Consider the following 18,956-nt stretch of genomic DNA (forward strand, 5'->3'; position numbering starts at 1 on the left):
GAATAAACTGAAACAGGCTGTTTTTCAGCTGATCAAAAGTTTAGGACCACATGCCTTTAAAAGGCCAAATCTGTGCAAAGATGTGGATTCATTGTCATTTTCTGTCAGGTAGTCACACGTTGTGATGGCAAAGGCAAAAAAACTCTCCCTTTTTGAACGTGGTCGGGTTGTTGAACTGCATAAGCAGGGTCTCTCACAGCGCGCCATCGCTGCTGGGACAGTCATTTGGAATTTCTTAAATTCTTCAATGATCCTGAGGATTATGGAACAAAAAAGTCAAGTGGAAGACCCCAAAAAATGTCATCAGCACTGAGCCGGAGGATCCAATTGGCTGTCCGTCAAGACACTGGACGATCCTCGACCCAAATTAAGGCTCTTACTGGTGCTGACTGCAGCCTCATAACCATCAGACGGCATCTGTGACCGAAGGGCTTCAAAAACAAAAAAGTTTTCAAAGACCTCGTCTCCTTGATGTAACCTTGATGGTCCTGATGGTTTCCAACGTTACTGGCATGACAAGCAGATCCCACCTGAGATGTTTTCTACACGCCACAGTTTAGGGGGAGCCATATTGGTCTGGGGTGCTTTTTCCTTCAGTGGAACAATGGAGATTCAGCAAGTGCAGGGGTGTCAAACGGTCGCTGGCTATGTCCAGATGTTGCAGAGAGCATTCCTCATGACTGCGGGCCCTCGTCTGTGTGGTAACAACTGGGTTTTTCAACAGGACAACGCTACAGTACACAATGCCCACAGGACAAGGGACTTCTTCCAGGAGAATAACATCACTCTTTTGGCCCATCCTATATGTTCCCCTGATCTAAATCCAATTGAGAACCTTTGGGATGGATGGCAAGGGAAGTTTACAAAAATGGACAACAGTTCCAGACAGTAGATGGCCTTCGTGCGGCCGTCTTCACCACTTGGAGAAATGTTCCCACTCACCTCATGGAAACGCTTGCATCAAGCATGCCGAAACGAATTTTTGAAGTGATAAACAATAACGGCGGCACTACTCATTACTGAGTTCATGTTTGGAAGTTGGAGTTCTGTTTTGGGGGGGTTTATTTATTTTTTTGGAGGTGTGGTCCTAAACTTTTGATCAGCTGAAAAACAGCCTGTTTCAGTTCGTTGTTTTCATTAAATTGAATGCTCAAAAAATGTTTTGTCTCACTCCCATTTCTTCTTGTTGCATGTTGAAGCTCTACTTGGAACCTTGTTAAGATCCAGCCATGCTAAATATGATTTTTTGCCATTTCAAGTGGTCTTAAACTTTTGATCAGGAATGTAGTATAGGTTTCTACACAAATTGCAGATGCTGAGGCAAACAGCATGGTGAATGTATGTTGCCCCATAACAACCAGATGCCTGTCCAGCCAAACCGAGGGACGGACTGAAATGTCCCAGTCCCCATGGCTAGTTAATCACATTACATATAATCTAGTAGACTGTCTGAAGTACTGGTAGGGTCTTCTGTAAAGATGGTTCTGTGCCCTTGTGAGTCCCTGACAATAGTCTTTGACGTTTGACCGCACGGGGCAGTAAATGATTTGTTGTCATTGGGGCCCTCAGATCTGTTACACACACTGGTGCTGTCGCTGACTGGCACCTGTAGCAGGCTATGCCATCCTGCAGTGTGCCACCAGGACTCCTGATACCCATACCCTGTGAGAAACAGGAGACAGCCTACCCCCTAGTCCTCTGCTGCTCCCTATTTGCAGTGCTCTCGTCTGTTACTATCGCACACACTGCACACTTACTTATGTCACATGTTACCCCTGTATAATGCACCCTGATACCCCTTAGTTATATTATATAACTAAGGGATATCAGGGTACATTACACAGGGGTAATATAACTGAGGGGTATCAGGGTACATTATACAAGGTTAATATAACTGAGAAGGGCTATCATGGGACATTATACAGGGGTAATGTAAGCTATATTACCACCGTATAATGCCTGGTAGGCCTCCTGAGTTATAGTACCCCTGTATAATAATGTACCCTGATACCCCTTAGTTATATGACCCCGCCGGGATCATATAACTAAGGGGTATACGGGTATATAATTATACAAGGGTAATATAACTCAGGAGGCCTATCAGGCATTATACGGTGGTAACATAAGTTATATTACCCCCTGTATAATGTACCCTGATTACCCTCAGTTATATAACTGAGGGGTATCAGGGGACATTATAGGTAATATTATAACTAAGGGGTATCAAGGTACATTATACAAGGGTAATATAACTGAGGAGGACTCAGTGCTATCAGGGGACATTATACAGGGGTTCTCAGTTATATTACCCCTGTATAATGTACCCTGATACCCCTAAGTTATAGGGGTATCAGGGTCGAGGAGGGGCTGGGCGCAAGCAAGCAGGCCATGAGGCGAGGTAGTGGGGGTACATACTTTTTTTAAAACTTTTTATTCTTACTTTTCTTAGCTTGCCTAGGGGCCGGCCAGGGCAGGGCCAGGCAGAGTTCTTGGGAGAGTGCCTCGCCCTCTGGTGCAGGCGCAGCAATGCCAGTGCAGTGCTGCCACACACAGTCCTCCTCTCCTGTCCAAAGCTGGGGCCTGGGCACAGACAGGCTCACTAGCAGTAGCAGAGCTGCAGAAGCAAGCGTTCGCGCGGACAGGCACGCAGCTTTACGTGGTGACGTCAACTCTGCGGTTGCCGCACTCCCAGCCTGCGCCAGCCCTGCACGCTCTGCCTCCACTGGGTACGAACGCCGCCCCCACTCCCATCTGTCATGTGTATGTTGTCTGTTGTTGTGAATCAGTAGTGCGGGCGCAGCAGCGAATCAGCAGGGTTGGCACCCAGGGGGGGGCAAGGAATGACCTGGGGGGGCCAATTGCCCCCCTGTAGCGACGCCACTGCTGCCACTACACACAATAGTCCTTAAAAGGACTTTTGGTTCTTTGAAAAGTTTTTCTACTGAATTGATTGCGATCAGACTCCCTGCACTCTCTGTCCCTTCCGAAGCGCAGCTCTACCTGGCTGCAAATGAGCTGAACATGTGTCATCAGGTGCTATATAGCACCCGATGACGTGTTTCGGCCAGCCAATCACTGTAATGCCAGTAGCCAACATGGCTACTGGCATTACAGTGAGGGCAGTACTTACCTGCACATTTATTGGCTGCATAGCAGCCAGGAAACGTGCGGGTAGGAGACTTGAGCATGGCGCTCGAGCACATGCGGTACTTGTCCGAGTACCACCATGTGCCGAGCATAGCGATGCTCGAGCCGAACAGCAGTTCAGCCGAGCATGCTCGCTCAACATTAGTCCTTACCAGTAATGGGAAATAGACAACTCCTGTAGAGTCAGCTATTTCCTAACACTGGTAGGGACCAGGTCCTTACCGATTATAGTATTTAGTCACAGTTTGGAACAGTTTGCCCGACTCCCCTGCCGCTAATGTGAAAGTACCCTAAAAAGTGCAAAATATCACTAGACAAAAACTTGGTGCAAAAGATGTGTAAAAACAACAACCTTGGGGATTATTTACTAATCTGAAATACGCCTACACTAGGTGTATTTAACGCGCAGATTGCAGCACAGCTACTAGTTGCGCCACAATCTGCAACTTCTCCCCGCTCACGCCAGGTCTAAATAAGTTGGCGCAACAGTGAAGAGCCGGCAGGTCTGTTTCATTTACCATTTTCTACGCCAGGCTAGGAAGCTGTCTTACATTTCAAAGCGGCGGTGGATCCGCCAAAGTTATGTAGAGGCCGGTGCCTCTACATAACTGCGAACTGCGGCAAAACCACCACCAGCTTGGGGGTTTATTAGGACCGGTGTCTAAAACGCCAGTCTTAATAAATGTGCCCTTGTGTTTAGTGTGTGGAAATTAAACAAAATACATCCTGGAGCAAATAATGACCCCTTCCAGGCCCAGTGACATTGATTTCTCTGCCCCAATGCGTATTATAGCATCCTCAGTGTATACTCCAGCCCTGAGTGGGAGTACAGTACCTCCTAGCTGGTCTATACTGCTCAAATCAAGCAGAACCCTATGACCATTGACTCCAGCATTGAGCCTGGCATTTATGCAGGCCGTAGCTGGCACTTATTGGGCAATGGCTGTCAGTGTTCACGTTTTTGTGCATGGGGTTTGCGTCACTTTACTTCATACTTCACACATACAGCGCTATAGAATGATAAGGTCCTGTCACCAGCTGGCATTCTAACCTCAGCGCACAACATTCTCCCGCCTTTTTTTCTACTCTCTTGACTTGTGCATAACTTGATACATTGTAACTATCCTCCGCTCATCTGATTGGCTGCAGAACTTCATCTTACTGGGCGGTGATTGGTTCTTTTAGTTTCTGGACAGTGCGTTGCTCCCCGGGACTGGAGCTTTACGTGATTGGTCGCTGCTGATGACGTAGTGACTTTCCGCAGGTTTATTGCTAGTCTAATCTTCTGGTCTGACGGGCAGGTCCTAGCGCAGTAAGTTTCGCTCTGCGTGGTGAAGCGCTTGTGTACAGTGCTGTATGTTACTAGTAGTATGAGTGCGTACGGCGCCATATGGATTGTGTGTTTTAGGTTGTCACGTAAAATCCTTTGTCTGTATGTACATTGACATCCAGTAGAGTTAATAAGCTCACGACTTTAACGTAGAACTCCCAGTGAAGCTCTCAAAAAGGCATAGCTCACTTTCAAGCTCATAGTCAAGCACTCTTAAAGGGGAAGCTCACGTGTAATAAACTGTGTCTTGAGAGTAGAGAGCTTCAGTTTCCCATCGTAAGACTTGTCTCAGAGAGAAGGTGTAAGTGCCTGTGGAGAACCACCTTACACACCAGTATTCCCAGCTTACTGGGGGGAAGTTATATAAATGGTTAGTGTGCCAGGGGAGCAACCTCACTAAAGGAACACCTCGCCACCCTGTGGTAGGTCCTGAGGGGATAGAGCATGACACACTGAAGGGAGGAGAATTGGTGACCAGGTGTCCATGGAAGACCATACATGTTTTTGACCCTGAAGTAACACAAATATACATTTATACTAATATATCTTTATCTAATATATATAAAACATTAATTACAGGTGTACATGAAGTGTGCGCATTCTGAATGGACCCGGCCGGTGAAGGCAGCAGCAAAAAAGGAAGAAATAGACAGGACGGTAGCAAAAGACCAGTGAGGAAGCGGAAAGGGAGACCTCCGAAGAGCTCATCAGTCTCACAGCTTATCAAGCAACTGCGGGAAACCGTGTTCCCAGAGCCCGATACACGAGCCACAAGGGTAGGGTGCAGATGTACCTTGCCATAGAGCTGGGTGTAGGGCGCGGATGACTGGAAGAGTTTGAGGGGGGTAACAATAGGATCGGCCAGCAGCATAAAATATTTGGCCTGTCTAATTCCTGCCTGAGAATCAGTGCCAGAGTTGGAGGGTCTTGCCCTATATATATATATATATATATATATATATACATACAGCTTATGAAAATGAGGGAACGCTAATGTATGGAGGAGGGGTGGTTTGAAGGGAAAGGGTGGAGCCAGTAGGATCAGCCAATCAGATTTCTTTCCTTCCAGATCCCATATACATTTTATCATCTAATCTGCATCAGAAAGGTGGATATCTCCTATATAAGGTTCTATCTATGATTGATGAGCAGTGAGGCCTAAGCTAGACAACTGCATGATCAGTTTTCCAGGCTCGGTCTGTTGGTCTCTCCAGTGGTGGTTGTCGTCTCCCATGCTAGCGACGGGCCGCTCCTTTATTCCTCTCTGCCGGATAGTAGTCACAATGTTCTCCATTCCCTTACAGTTCAGGGCGTGTGGTCTGTCGAGGAGTCATCCCTTCCCATCCACCTTTTGGAACTGAGTGTTATACAGTTATCCCTATTGCATTGGACCGGCCACTTAGCAGGTCATCCTGTCCTAGTCCAGATAGACGACTCTGCAACGGTGGCATGCCTCAGTCACCAGGGTGGTACTCTGAGCATGGCAACCATGGTGGAGACGCTCTCATCTTCCAGTGGGTGGATGTTCACGTACTAGCATTCTCAACCCTTCACATCCCAGACATGCACAATTGGATCACGGATTTTGCAGGTCTTTCAGATGATATGCAACCAATAGGGTCATCCAGATTTGGACTTGATGGCCTCTTTCTTCTACAAGCAACTAAAAACGGTTATTGCTTGATCTCATGAGCTCTGAACATCTAGCTCTGGCAGTAGACGCTCTTGTCATTCCGTAGAGCCAGTTCACATTCCCTTATATTTTTCTTTCTTGTCCTCTCTTACCCCAGCTACTCCAGAAAATCCAAGTCGAGGATCTGCCCATCATCCTCTTACACTGGCGGGTCGTATCTGCCGTTGTCCCGGGCCGGCACAGGTGCCGCTCCACTCATACTGTGTCTGTTGTAGATCCAGTCCGTTTCCTGTATTTATTAGCACTTGTATATATTGAAGCTCTGTCTGTGGCACTGCTAGAGTTAATCTCTTGTGCTGGAGATGCTTCATGGCTATGTCCAATTGCTAATCAGCTGCACTTATATATATCTGGCTGTTTTCTTTCAGTCTGTGCCTAGGCAGTTGATCTCTATAACTCTGTCGGGTCACTCTAGCCTGCTACAACTTGTAAAGAGCTATATCCATTTGTCTGTCTGCCATCTTCTGCCCGGATCCTAACCACCTGACCTGACCGATGCCAGTTCACCATATTGATATTGTGCCGACTACCCTGACCTGGATAGTTTCACAGATTTGTACAAACTCTACCAGCCCTGACCTCTGCCTGTTTCCTGACAACGTGTATTGCCTAATGCATTGGTGCCACACACTGGTGTCTCTGAGCCCCATGGGACAGCAGCCAACCACACTGGGACTGCTCCATGAGGTAGCGGCCTGGTGGCTTCCCTGCTGATGTACAGGGGTTAAACGGTGAAAATCGGGGTCGCTGGAGGATTAGCACCGAATTATATTCGGATAAGTCCATAAAGTGCTGAAGTGGGAGTTGGGGGGAAGGGGGAGGGGGGGTTTATAATCTGCATAGACATTTGATGTTGTATCATATTGCCCAGTGGAATTAACATTGTATATCAAATTGCGTGATACAATGTGTTTGTATTTGTAATAATGCTTTATTGATGTACTTATTTGCAATAAAAATGTTCTGATTTAAAAAAAAAAAAAGGTGAAAATCAGAGGACTGCCTGGATAACGTCCCCAGGACTAGTTCTAAGTCAAACCGGTTGGTTGGCACAGTGGGTCCACAACCACTGTCCATAACACATTTGTACCGCTCTAGACTACCTGCAGTGAGTATCGTACGTCTCCCTGGTAATTCTGGCAGATGAACCTTGGCCTCTTCCAGTTTGAGAGGACCTTCTTACCCAGGTTTTACGTCACCTGAATGTACCTTCACCACATCTAACGGCATGGCTGTTGATCAAAGCCAGAGGGTTCTCAGAACCTGGAATCCAAACTATGATCAGCGTTAGGAAGCCGACATCCTTTTGGATCTTCCATCGGACCTATATATATATTAGAGCCCTAAGTTATACAATATATTAGATCCCAAAATGACACCATTAAAAATGTTGATGGAAAAATAAAAAAGTTATGGCTTTTGAAATGAAGAGATGAAAAAAAGCAAAAAAAAAAATGAAAAAGAAACTGTTCCATCTCTGGGAATGGTATAAACATGGCCTAATACCAGTCATCCCATAAGGTTGCCTTATACAGCTGCTTGGGGGAATGAAGGGAGCAGGCCTCATTATATGCATTATATTATGCACTCTGCATTCTGAAAACGCTGAATATATGAATTATACATTTTGATAATATTGTATTCACTATATAAAGAAATTGAGGTCTTATCAAATATATTTTGAGTAAAATCATTTGTGCCCATCCACCATGAAAAGGTGGCCTCTTTTATATGGTACTATAATGATCCTCATCTTGTGCCAAGAGGCCTCAAATTAATTTAGGGAACTTAGGCTCCAACTATATATTGCTCTAATTAAAACCGCATTGGGGAATATGAGCTGCTAGGGTGCAGGACCAAAATGGAGGCAGCATGCAAAAACAGTTAGGGCTCATGTACACAACGGTATGTATTTTGCGGTCCACAAAACACAGATCTGGAAAAAAAAAAAAAATCGGATGACGTCCGTGTTGCATCCATTTTTTTTGCTAATCCATTGTAACAATGCCTGTCCTTGTCCGCAAAACGGACAAGAATAGGACATGTTCTATTTTTTTTGTGGAACGGACATATGGAATCGGATTGCACACTTAATTTCTGTATTTGTTCAAGCCCCATTGAAATTAATGGTTGTGTATATGGCCCTATAAAAAAAGGAACGAAAAAGAAAGAAAAATATGTTTGTGTGCATGAGCCCCTAGTCAGTACATTCTATAAAATGAGATAAATGTACGCATGAGTGTCAATGTGGCTGATAGTTTAACTCTTACGTATAATGCCCGGGGTCGTTCCTACAATGTGTGGGTTTACCAATGTCTCTCATATTCCAGAAGCAGGTTCTTCAGCAGACTAAGCACTACATACTGCAGCTGGAGAACACTCTGGACTCTCTGCTAAAAATGAAAAGTGAGCACATCTATATAATGAATAAAACGTTCTATGTATATACATAACTGTATTCTATAATGTAATTGCTTTGTGCCTAAGGTAACATTCTCCTGGAAGACAACAACTCCTGTAGCCTGGAGGACATCAAGTTGGAATATCTACAGCTAATCAATAATGATGAGGGGTATGTGACCTGGATATGAATGCTTCTTTAAAAGGGTTCTCCACCTTTTCTTAGACTCTATACATTGAACTCAGTAGACCTGCATTGTACTGTGTGCGTGAGAGCACTAACATCACCTTTGAAAAAGGGGGCTGGCCCTTTAACCCCTTCCTAACATTTGCCATACATGTAGATTTAAATATGGAGCAGCTGTGTTGTACAGCAGACACTAACCCCAATTAAGGACATTAACCAGATGCCGTGGTCAAGGTCTTAATCGTTTTTAACATAGGCTGCAACAGTTTTATTTAACATAGACTGCAGTAATCTACGGTGGAGCAAAATGTAAAGTAAAAAAAAAATTTAAGTATGAAAAACAAAGGAATTGGGATCCACATGTCTGGAAATGCCCAAACTATTAAAATACTAGAAAAAGTACCCGGCGCTGCCTGAGTATGAAGTGTTGGTCTGTTTGCGTGTTGGATTAGTTCCAAGGGTGCCCAGGACTGGAGGCTAATCCATGTCCTAATTGTTATTTTTCTTATGGGTAAATCACTAGTAGCCCAATACCTGGCAGTTACACACTGTTTATTATATTTTTAACTGTCCTCCACAGCGCCTTGCCCCTTAACTGTGAACTCCACAGTGCCCGGCCCTTTCACTGTGAACTCCACAGTGCCCCCGTAACAGTGACCTCCACAGTGCCCCGCCACCTTAAGGCCCCTTTCACATGGGCGAGTATTCCGCACGGGTGCAATGCGTGAGTCGAACGCATTGCACCCGCACTGAATCCTGACCCATTCATTTCTATAGGGCTGTGCACACGAGCAGTGATTTTCACGCATCACTTGTGCGTTGCGTGAAAACCGCAGCATGCTCTATATTCTGTGTTTTTCAAGCAACGCAGGCCCCATAGAAGTGAATGGGGCCGTGTGAAAATCGCAAGCATCCGCAAGCAAGTGCGGATGCGGTGTGATTTTCACGCATGGTTGCTAGGTGACGATCGGGCTGGGGACCCGATCTGTATTATTTTCCCTTATAACATGGTTATAAGGAAAAATAATAGCATTCTGAATACAGAATGCAAAGTAAAATAGTGATGGAGGGGTTAAAAATTTAAAAAATTAACTCACCGAGTCCACTTGATCGCGTAGTTGCGGATCTCTGTCTTCTTCTGTAATGTTGAGCTGCCGGCTAAGGACCTCTGGTGACGTCACATCACATGATCAAATCACATGGTCCCTCACCGTGGTAACATAGTAACATAGTACATAAGGCCGAAAAAAAACATCTGTCCATCCAGTTCGGCCTGTTATCCTGCAAGTTGATCCAGAGGAAGGAAAAAAACAAAAACCCTGTGAGGTAGAAGCCAATTTTCCCCACTTTAGGGAAATAAAAAATTCCTTCCCGACTCCAATCAGGCAATCAGAATAACTCCCTGGATCAACGATCTCTCTCTAGTAGCTATAGCCTGTAATATTATTACACTCCAGAAATATATCCAGGCCCCTCTTGAATTCCGTTATTGTACTCCCCATCACCACCTCCTCAGGCAGAGAGTTCCATAGTCTCACTGCTCTTACCATAAAGAATCCTCTTCTATGTTTGTGTACAAACGTTCTTTCCTCTAGACGCAGAGCATGTCCCCTCGTCACAGTCACCGTCCTGGGGATGAATAGCTGATGGGAGAGATCTCTGTACTGACCCCTGATATATTTATACATAGTAATTAGATCTCCCCTCAGTCGTCTTTTTTCTAAAGTGAATTACCCTAATTTTGATAATCTTTCAGGGTACTGTAGTTGCCCCATTCCAGTTATTACTTTAGTTGCCCTCCTCTGGACCTTCTCCAGCTCTGCTATGTCTGCCTTGTTTACAGGAGCCCAGAACTGTACACAGTACTCCATGCGTGGTCTGACTAGCGATTTGTAAAGTGGTAGGACTATGTTCTTATCACGGGAATCTATGCCCCTTCTGATGCAACCCATTATCTTATTGGCCTTGGCAGCAGCTGCCTGACACTGGTTTTTGCAGCTTAGTTTGCTGTTTATTAAAATTCCTAGATCCTTTTCCATGTCAGTGTTACCGAGTGTTTTACCATTTAGTATGTACTGGTGACTTGCATTTTTCCTTCCCATGTGCATAACTTTACATTTATCAGTGTTAAACCTCATCTGCCACGTATCTGCCCAAGCCTCCAATCTGTCCAGATCCCTCTGTAGTAGTATACTGTCCTCATCAGTGTAAATTACTTTACACAGTTTAGTGTCATCTGCGAAAATTGATACTTTACTATGCAAGCCTTCTACAAGATCATTAATAAATATATTGAAGAGAATAGGGCCCAATACTGACCCCTGAGGTACCCCACTAGTGACATGGTGATGAACCATGTGATGAGCACAGTGATGTCATCAAAAGTCCTATTCCTGTGCACAGCAAAGAAGAAGACAGAAGAGAAGCCGGGCTGCGCAATCAAGTGGATTAAGGTGAGTTAAATATTTTTATTTTTAACCCCTCCAGCCTTATTGTACTATGCATTCTGTATTAAGAATGCTATTATTTTCCCTTATAACCATGTTATAAGGGAAAATAATACAATCTACAGAACACCTAACCCAAACCTGAACTTCTGTGAAGAAGTTCGGGTTTGGGTACCAAACATGCCGATTTTTCTCACACGCGTGCAAAATGCATTACAATGTTTTGCACTCGCGCGGAAAAATCCTGCATTTTCCCGCAACGCACACGCATCTTATCCGGGCAAAAAACATGACGCCCGTGTGAAAGAGGTCTAACAGTGACCTCCATAGCACCCCACCACCTTAACAGCTCCACAGTGCCCCACCCCGTGATGCTATTGCGTTTTTTTCTAATTCCACCCCAATAATCATTTTCGAGCTTCCCAATACGTCATTTGGAATATTTATGGTGCTTTCACATGTAGGTGTTTGCTGGCGTTTTTCTGCCCTTTTGCAGTTTTTGTGGCGTTTTTTGGACCTGCATTTTTTGAAATGCCTTTGGGCTCACCATTGCGGTCTACAAAGCACAGAGAACCGCCATATGTGTTCAGCATTTTGCATAACAAAATGTCTGAGCCATAATAGAACCGTCCTATCTGTGTCCGCAATGTGGACAAGAATAGGACATGTTTATTTTAGCGGGTGCCACGGAACGAACGTACGGATGCACACAGCACTCTGTGTGCTGTCCGCTTGTTTTGCGACGTCACTGAAGTGAATGGGTCCGCATTCGACCCAAGCAAAATGCAGATCGAAGGCGGATAAAAAATACATTTGTATGCAAAAGTCTTTTTGCTATAAATACACCAGTTTGGATGCTTTCACACAGGTGTTTAGTGTTTTTCTTTACACCTGTGGTTTTTTGGCTCTTTACATTTTATTGGCAATATGAAATGCTGAACATTTGCTACTGGCATTTTTGTTAATTTACTCACCTTCTCTACAGGGGGAAAATGCTATGAAGAAAAAGCTAGTGGGGAAACAGATGGCAAAAGAAAAAAACCTCAGTTGGCCAAAAAAAAAACTGCAATCCATTTTTTTATAGTAGTAAAAACCACCAGCGCAAGCGTGTCTAGGAACCTTAAACTTGTCCCACAAAAAAATTAAAAAGCTCTCATACAGCTATGTGAATGGAAAAATAAAAAGATGTGGATTTTACAAGGCACGGAGTGAAGAACAAAAATGGAAAATAGCTGTGACTCGAAGGGGTTAAATTTTTTTTTTTAATACCATATTTTTTTTGTTCATGTTAGTAGCCTGCCTGCTACCCCTCTCGAGGGTGAGATGGACCCTGTGCTATTGTACCTTCAACCAGAAGTTAAGAGAGACCTTGAAGAATCAGTAGAAGAGTTAAAGTTAGAAAATTCTGCACATTCTTTGTCTTCACCAGATCTAATGGAATTTGAACGGTAAGTATAATATTTTGGATTATGAACATGTCGGACTGGGGTGCCTAGGACCCACCAGTAAAATTCATTCTGGGGGCCCACTGTAAAGCTACGTGCAAATATTGCCTGCTCACAAATGGTAATTATGGGGGTCCCTGCAGCAACTTTGAGAAAGTTGGTACATAATGAAAGAGGATACTGACTTGCCTGCCTCTGTACCTAGAAGTCATGTCAGCCACCCGATGGACCAATAATAATAAACTGGTAGTTTGTTAAATAATGCACACAGTTGTTTTATATGAACATAGGTTGGCTGAAATGCTACCTATCTATATGTAGTGCAGTCAGGCTACTTTTCCAGTGCCACTTGTGCAGGGACACCGGTGGAGTTACCTGTGGGACAGTCTGAGGTTGATTATGAACCACTGATGTTGGAATGTGAAAAGCTGGATATTTTACTCCAAACTGTAGTCACGGGCTTCAGAGCTGAAATCTCTCAGCATTGCCTGCTTGTTCAGTGTCTGTATAGAGCTTGTTCTAGTGGCATTTTATCAGACTTTAGATCAGACTCCACAATCTGTATAAGACCACAGATCAGACCCCCAATCCTCATCAGAATTCCAATAAAACCCCCCAGTCAGACCTCTAATCTGTATCAGACCTCAGATAAGACCCCCCCAAACTTGACCAGACTGCCAGTCTTTATTAGACCTCTGTTCAGACCCATTATTTTTATCAGATCTAAGACCAGACCCCCAATCCTCATTTAGAACTCAGATCAAACCCTTAGTCTGACCGGTAATCTGTATCAGACCTCAGATAAGACCCCCAATCCTCATCAGACCTCCAGTTCAGACATAAAATAAATACATTTACTTGTCCTGCTCCAGACCATGCGCTCTTCCTGCACTCCCCGTGGTTCTCTTCTGGGCCCCACACTGTACTGGGACCTGATGACGCACAGCGCCAGGTCATAACTTCCTGATGCTATACGCAGTCAGGACACAGTGCAGACTGGGGCCTGGAAGAAGACCAGGGAGGAGTGAGCACAGACATTGCTAGCAGCACTACAGTCATTGCACCTTCCATATACTAATGATTGCTTCCATTTTAAGACGCACTGCCACCCCCCCACCCCCCCCCCCCCCCTCTACCACACACACACACACACACTTTTTGGGTGGAAAAGTGTGTCTTATAAAGAGATAAATACAGTATATATAAAAAACTTTAACATCTGGTGTTGGGGTAATCATACTGACTGGTGGAAGAAAGATAAAATGTTATTTATAGCATACAAGTGGCATAAAAAAGGAATAAAAGTTAGTCAATGAGTACCAAAAATATTGCCATTGAAAAATATTACTCATCCTGCAAAAGACAAGCCTTAATATGTCAACAGAAATAAAAAATAAATGGATCTTGGAATGTGATAATGAAAGAACTAAAAATGTGTATAGTGAAACTGTTAAATCATTTTGGTTTTCATATGCCCCTCCAGGTACCTGCACTTCTATAAGCAGACGGTGGATGTGTTAGTCGAGAACAGAGTGGTGTCTACAGGGCAGGTCACTCATCCTGGTGTGTCCAAGGCCATCTCCAGCCTGTGGCAAGAGCTTCTACAGGAAGGGAAAACCAATATTTATCAGGAGTGTTTGTCCCAAGCCAGGAACACTGCTGCATGCGCCTTCACATTAGTTCCAGACACAGGGTCCTTTAAAAGAGATAGTGGGGCAGAGAGTCAAGAGGCCACTAGCTCATTTCTGTCTTCTACTCCTGAAGATGTAAGTGATGATTACTTAAAGGGGTTTTGACAAATAAAACATATTTCCTAGCCAGAGGATTGGACATTTGTATCTGATAGGTTGTAATCAGACACCTGGGACCCCTACTGATCACAGGGACAGGGGGTCCCATGCCCTGTTTGAATTGTCTGCTCCTGCTCCATTCATTCGCTGTGAGAATGCCAGAAATGGCCACGTGCTGTACTTGGCCATCTCCGGTGGTTCCATACAGAATGAATGGAGCATGCCTAGCCGTCCATTCTAATCAATTGGGGGCACGGGACCTCGTTCTCTTGATCTGTGTTGGTTCCAACAGTTTCCTCCTTTGTAATCAGATACATATGCCAGTGAATGGAAGCTAAGCTGCAGTATGCCAGTGCCAGAAACTACAAGAGGACAGAGCTTTCCATCCACTGTATAGTTTCTGAGGCTGGTGTCTTCCCTAAAACATCTGATGGGTGGAAGCGTCAGACCCTCACTGATCTGCTATTGATGACTAATCCTAAGGACAGATCCAAAAAGCTGACTTTATTGGGTCAAACCAGCATGTGTAAATCTGTAATGTTTCGGCTACAACATAGCCTTTTTCACGCATAATCCTAAGAACAGGTCATCAATTTTTCAAGTCCCAGATAACTCTTTAATCAGTTGCCTAGCTATATTGTGTTTGATTTATTGCATATTATTACTAATGTTTTGGGGGTGCAGCATTTTATCTGTCACCTTGGTTTCTGTACAGAAAACATCTTTGCTTTTGTGCCTCTAGGTTCTTCTTGATGATGCATTTGATTTGGCTGCTGGATTTCTAGATTGCAGTGCAAAGCAGACATTTTCTAGTCCAGGGTAAGACGCTGCATCTGTGCAGATATTGAGACAAATTAATTTTCTTCAAGCATAGTTTGTATCTACATAGAATATGGAGTGACTTTGCAAACACTGGGCAGATATACTAATGGCCATAGTGTGGTTAGGGGAAAACTTTTACCTAGCGGAATATCACTCTAATACATGTAGTGTAAGGCAAGTGTATTAGAATTCTGGTGAATTTGCAATTGTAAACCTATCCCACTGTGTATCTTGGTTGATCTTAAAGGGGTTCTCTGGATATTTTTTTCTATTATCGTATGGTAATAACCTGTGGAGGGAAGCTCTTTTACATGGCACTTACCCTCCCTCGCTCCTCTGATGCAGCCATTTCTGCTTTCCAGGCTCGTCCGCCCAGGTCCCAACCGGAGGTGTCCATTTTTTCCTGCTTGACTGCGTTATAATCAATGCGAGTGATGACAAGACTATTAGTGTAGCCTTTTGCATGGAATATTCGCAATTAGAATACTCACGATCTACACTACTCATGAACGGCGCCATCTCATGGTTTCATAGTCTTATGACAAGACTATTACTATTGTCATAAGACTATGAGACCAATAGATGGCGCTGTTTATCTTGTTGGGGAGCTAGTAAGTGAGACACACTGCTCAACAGAGTCCACACACCGTATATCGGATTGCTGCTATCATTCACACATCTTCTAGCACTTCATCTGCGGTAATATAAGCTTGCTAGGGTGTATCTGAGGACTATTGCCCTGCTTGTAATGACTCATGAACAGCGCCATCTATTGGTTTCATAGTCTTATGATTGAATTTCATAGTCTTGTCATAAGACTATGAAACCAAAAGATGGCGCTGTTCATGAGTAGTGTAGATCGCAAATTTTCCATGCTAATGGTTTTTCAGCTAAAAAACAAGGCAGATTCTGCTCATTTGCATGTATTTTCCATATGCCCATGTGTATGCAAATGAGTTTTTACATGACAAAACTGTATAGAAAGGTTATTGAATATTATGTTAGGGCAATTAGAAAACTTTTTGTCTCCCTAATGATATTGATCTAGGTGCGCAGGTCCACCCAAGCCATCCAACAGATCTGAAGTAACTTTGAGTCCTATTGGCTCTCAGTCAGATGAGAGCTGGTTTGGAATGTCTCATAGTGCACAAGGCTGTCATTGTAAGATATGCTGACTCAGCCTGTCATCTGTCTCATGGATAGATTGATGGCTTGCACATACGTGGCTTTTGGCATATAGCCTTTGTGTGGTTGTCTATTGTATGTCGTGAGATAATAGGAGTCCAAGACGCATCCAGTTATCCTCTTAATGCTGTTTCCAAATGATTTTGATGGGGTTTTCATCAATTTCTAACCTTTTTTTGTGAACCAGACACCCTCTTCTCTTACGAGCAGGGGATTCCTGGGGTTCTCCCATTGTCTTCCATTGTGCTCGGTAGAACATACAAGCAAACCGATGTGTTCGGCCCAACACTAATAATAACCTGCAGATTGCCCAATAGTCTCCCTACAGTTTGGGGAACAGGAACTCCTTTTGATCTGCTCTGCAATAAAAAGGGGTTGTCTAGAGAAGGGTGCCAGTTAATTTTTCTGGCATGTGATAACGGTACAGAGGCTGGTGTAAGCATAACATTCCCTAAAATGCAGATAGCTAAAACAAACTCTGTACAGCCACTGAACAAGCGGGCAATGCTGGGAGGTTTCAGTTCTGAAGAAGAAAGTGTAGATCTGTAGTATAATAAGGGCTGTAAATCAATCTAAATTAATATCTTGATTTTGCAGAACTCCCATAAATGAAAGTTCCCCGTGGCAGAGTCCCACAGGAGAGAAGCAGTTTCACCAACACATTTCTGAATTCTTGAGAGCCAAATTCTCTTCCTTCACCAAGGTAAGTTGTCAAGAAAGGTTGAATAGCAGCCATGGTGGGGTCCTACATGACAAAACTGTAACAGTAAAGACAGCAGTTGTCTTCAACCTGTGATCCAGTATGTCCTGAAATAGGCTAGCAAGCTATGCATTCTTACCTAGTCCTTCTCATACAGCTGCAGTTTGTTACACTGTCTCAGTGCAAGAAAATGATGCCCTGGTTCCCAGACTGGTACAATGTAGGTAAGAGTTAGTTAAAAGGTATTGGTGTACATAATCCACGACAAGTAAATACTGCACAAATTTCTGTGTAGGACTACGTCAGGGTGAGTTTACATCCTCTGGCATGTGCCTCAATTTGGCACATCTAGATTTAGAGAAATTATCTGTGCTTAACCCAAAAATGGGGCATTGCTAACTAGTAAAGTGGTGCAGAAAAGGGATTGGCCTAATATGTGCCATTTAGCAACAAAATTGCTCATGTAGCATAACATTCTGCCTCCAACTAAGCCAACCAGTAGTTGGTATAGAGAGCGAAACAGATGTGTCTAAGGCTGCTTTCAGACTAACGAGTGTCACGCTCCGGACTCACATCGCAGCATCCGTCCTGAACTTCCAGCACTGCTGGGGTCGCATAGCATTATATTGATTTATGATGCTATGTAACCCCTTACAGTTCTGGAATGTATTGGAGCACACTGACAGCATTATGTCACTGTTATCCAATGCATTCCAGAATTGTAAGGGTTACATAGCATCATAAATCAATATAATACTATGTGACCCCGGCTGTTCAGGATGCTTGTGATGCTTTGCGATCTCGGCAATACCGATTATCGTAGAAATCGCGAATGCATCCTGTTTTAAAATTACAAAAATACCTCTGCTCTGTGAGCTGTAACTGAAAGTTTTAACTCTTTGTGTGAATGTGGGGGCTCTTGTGATTTTTGTAATTTTAAAACAGGATGCATTTGCGATTTCTTCAGTAATCTGTATTGCCGAGATTGTGAAGCATCACAGCTCCCCTCTTGGGAAGATTAGGGAAGGAGTGGTAAGCAAGACTGTGACTGAAGCAATCTCCACTCGCTATTTGGGTTCGTTACAGCGGGAAAGTCCATCAGTATTCTGGTGGCGACTTCCCGGTTTATATTGGATCGCGAAATCGTACTGTTGGAGCGCTAAGCTCCAACGAGGGAGTTTTCCGTTGGTACCAGCAGTACGTTTCAGCCAGCTGAGGGGGTTGTGGTCTCTGACGACCGTGAAGGATCGGCCATATAGGTACAATTGTAACTTCTGTAGGGCCCACACCATCGCTAGAGACTCTTTCTCTGTCCTGGAGTACGCGGCTTCCTGTGGAAGTAGCTTCCTGCTCAGGTAGAGGACAGGATGCTCATTTCCGGTTGCATCCACCTGACTAAGTACTGCTCCTAGACCGTGGTCTGAGGCGTCAGTTTGTACGATGAACTAATGGGAGAAGATGGGAGCTTGAAGGACAGGAGCACGAGCCAGCGCTTCCTTCAAGGCCCGAAACGCCTCTTCTAGTTCTGGGTTCCACGTGACCTTGTTGGGTTGTTTCTTACCCGTTGCATCGGTCAGCGGTTTAGCGGACGTCTCGTCCATATAGGAGTTCAAAGGGCGAGAACCCTGTGGACTCCTCTGGCACTTCTCTGTAAGCGAACAGCAAATGAGACAGGTGCCGCTCCCAGTCCTTCCCCTGCGATTCTACGAACATTGCCAGCATTTGCTTTAACGTTCCGTTGAATTGTTCGCACAAGCCATTGGTTTGGGGGTGATATGGGCTGGAAGTGGTGTGCTTAATTGCATCCTCT

General features: G+C 44.3%; 1 protein-coding gene across 1 annotated transcript; it reads left to right on the top strand.

Annotated features, from left to right (window-relative positions):
• Positions 1-5,082: 5,082 nt before the first annotated feature.
• STRA8 (stimulated by retinoic acid 8) lies at positions 5,083-18,168 on the top strand. Its single transcript, XM_044277470.1, has 9 exons — positions 5,083-5,253; positions 8,501-8,576; positions 8,658-8,742; positions 12,497-12,652; positions 14,133-14,415; positions 15,182-15,258; positions 17,044-17,149; positions 17,304-17,370; positions 18,092-18,168. Exons 1-9 carry the CDS (start codon positions 5,083-5,085, stop codon positions 18,166-18,168), a joined length of 1,098 nt encoding a protein of 365 aa, XP_044133405.1.
• The last annotated feature ends 788 nt before the right edge of the window (positions 18,169-18,956 follow it).

This window comes from Bufo gargarizans, chromosome 2 (genome assembly GCF_014858855.1).
Source record: "Bufo gargarizans isolate SCDJY-AF-19 chromosome 2, ASM1485885v1, whole genome shotgun sequence".
Classification (NCBI taxonomy): Eukaryota; Metazoa; Chordata; class Amphibia; order Anura; family Bufonidae; genus Bufo; species Bufo gargarizans.

Excerpts from the sequence above, each read along its gene's own strand:
- STRA8 (XM_044277470.1), top strand. The coding sequence starts at position 5,083 with ATGGACCCGGCCGGTGAAGGCAGCAGCAAAAAAGGAAGAAATAGACAG. Across the intron at positions 5,254-8,500 it reads CCGATACACGAGCCACAAGG|AAGCAGGTTCTTCAGCAGAC; the intron begins GTAGGGTGCAGA and ends CTCATATTCCAG. Across the intron at positions 12,653-14,132 it reads GATCTAATGGAATTTGAACG|GTACCTGCACTTCTATAAGC; the intron begins GTAAGTATAATA and ends ATGCCCCTCCAG.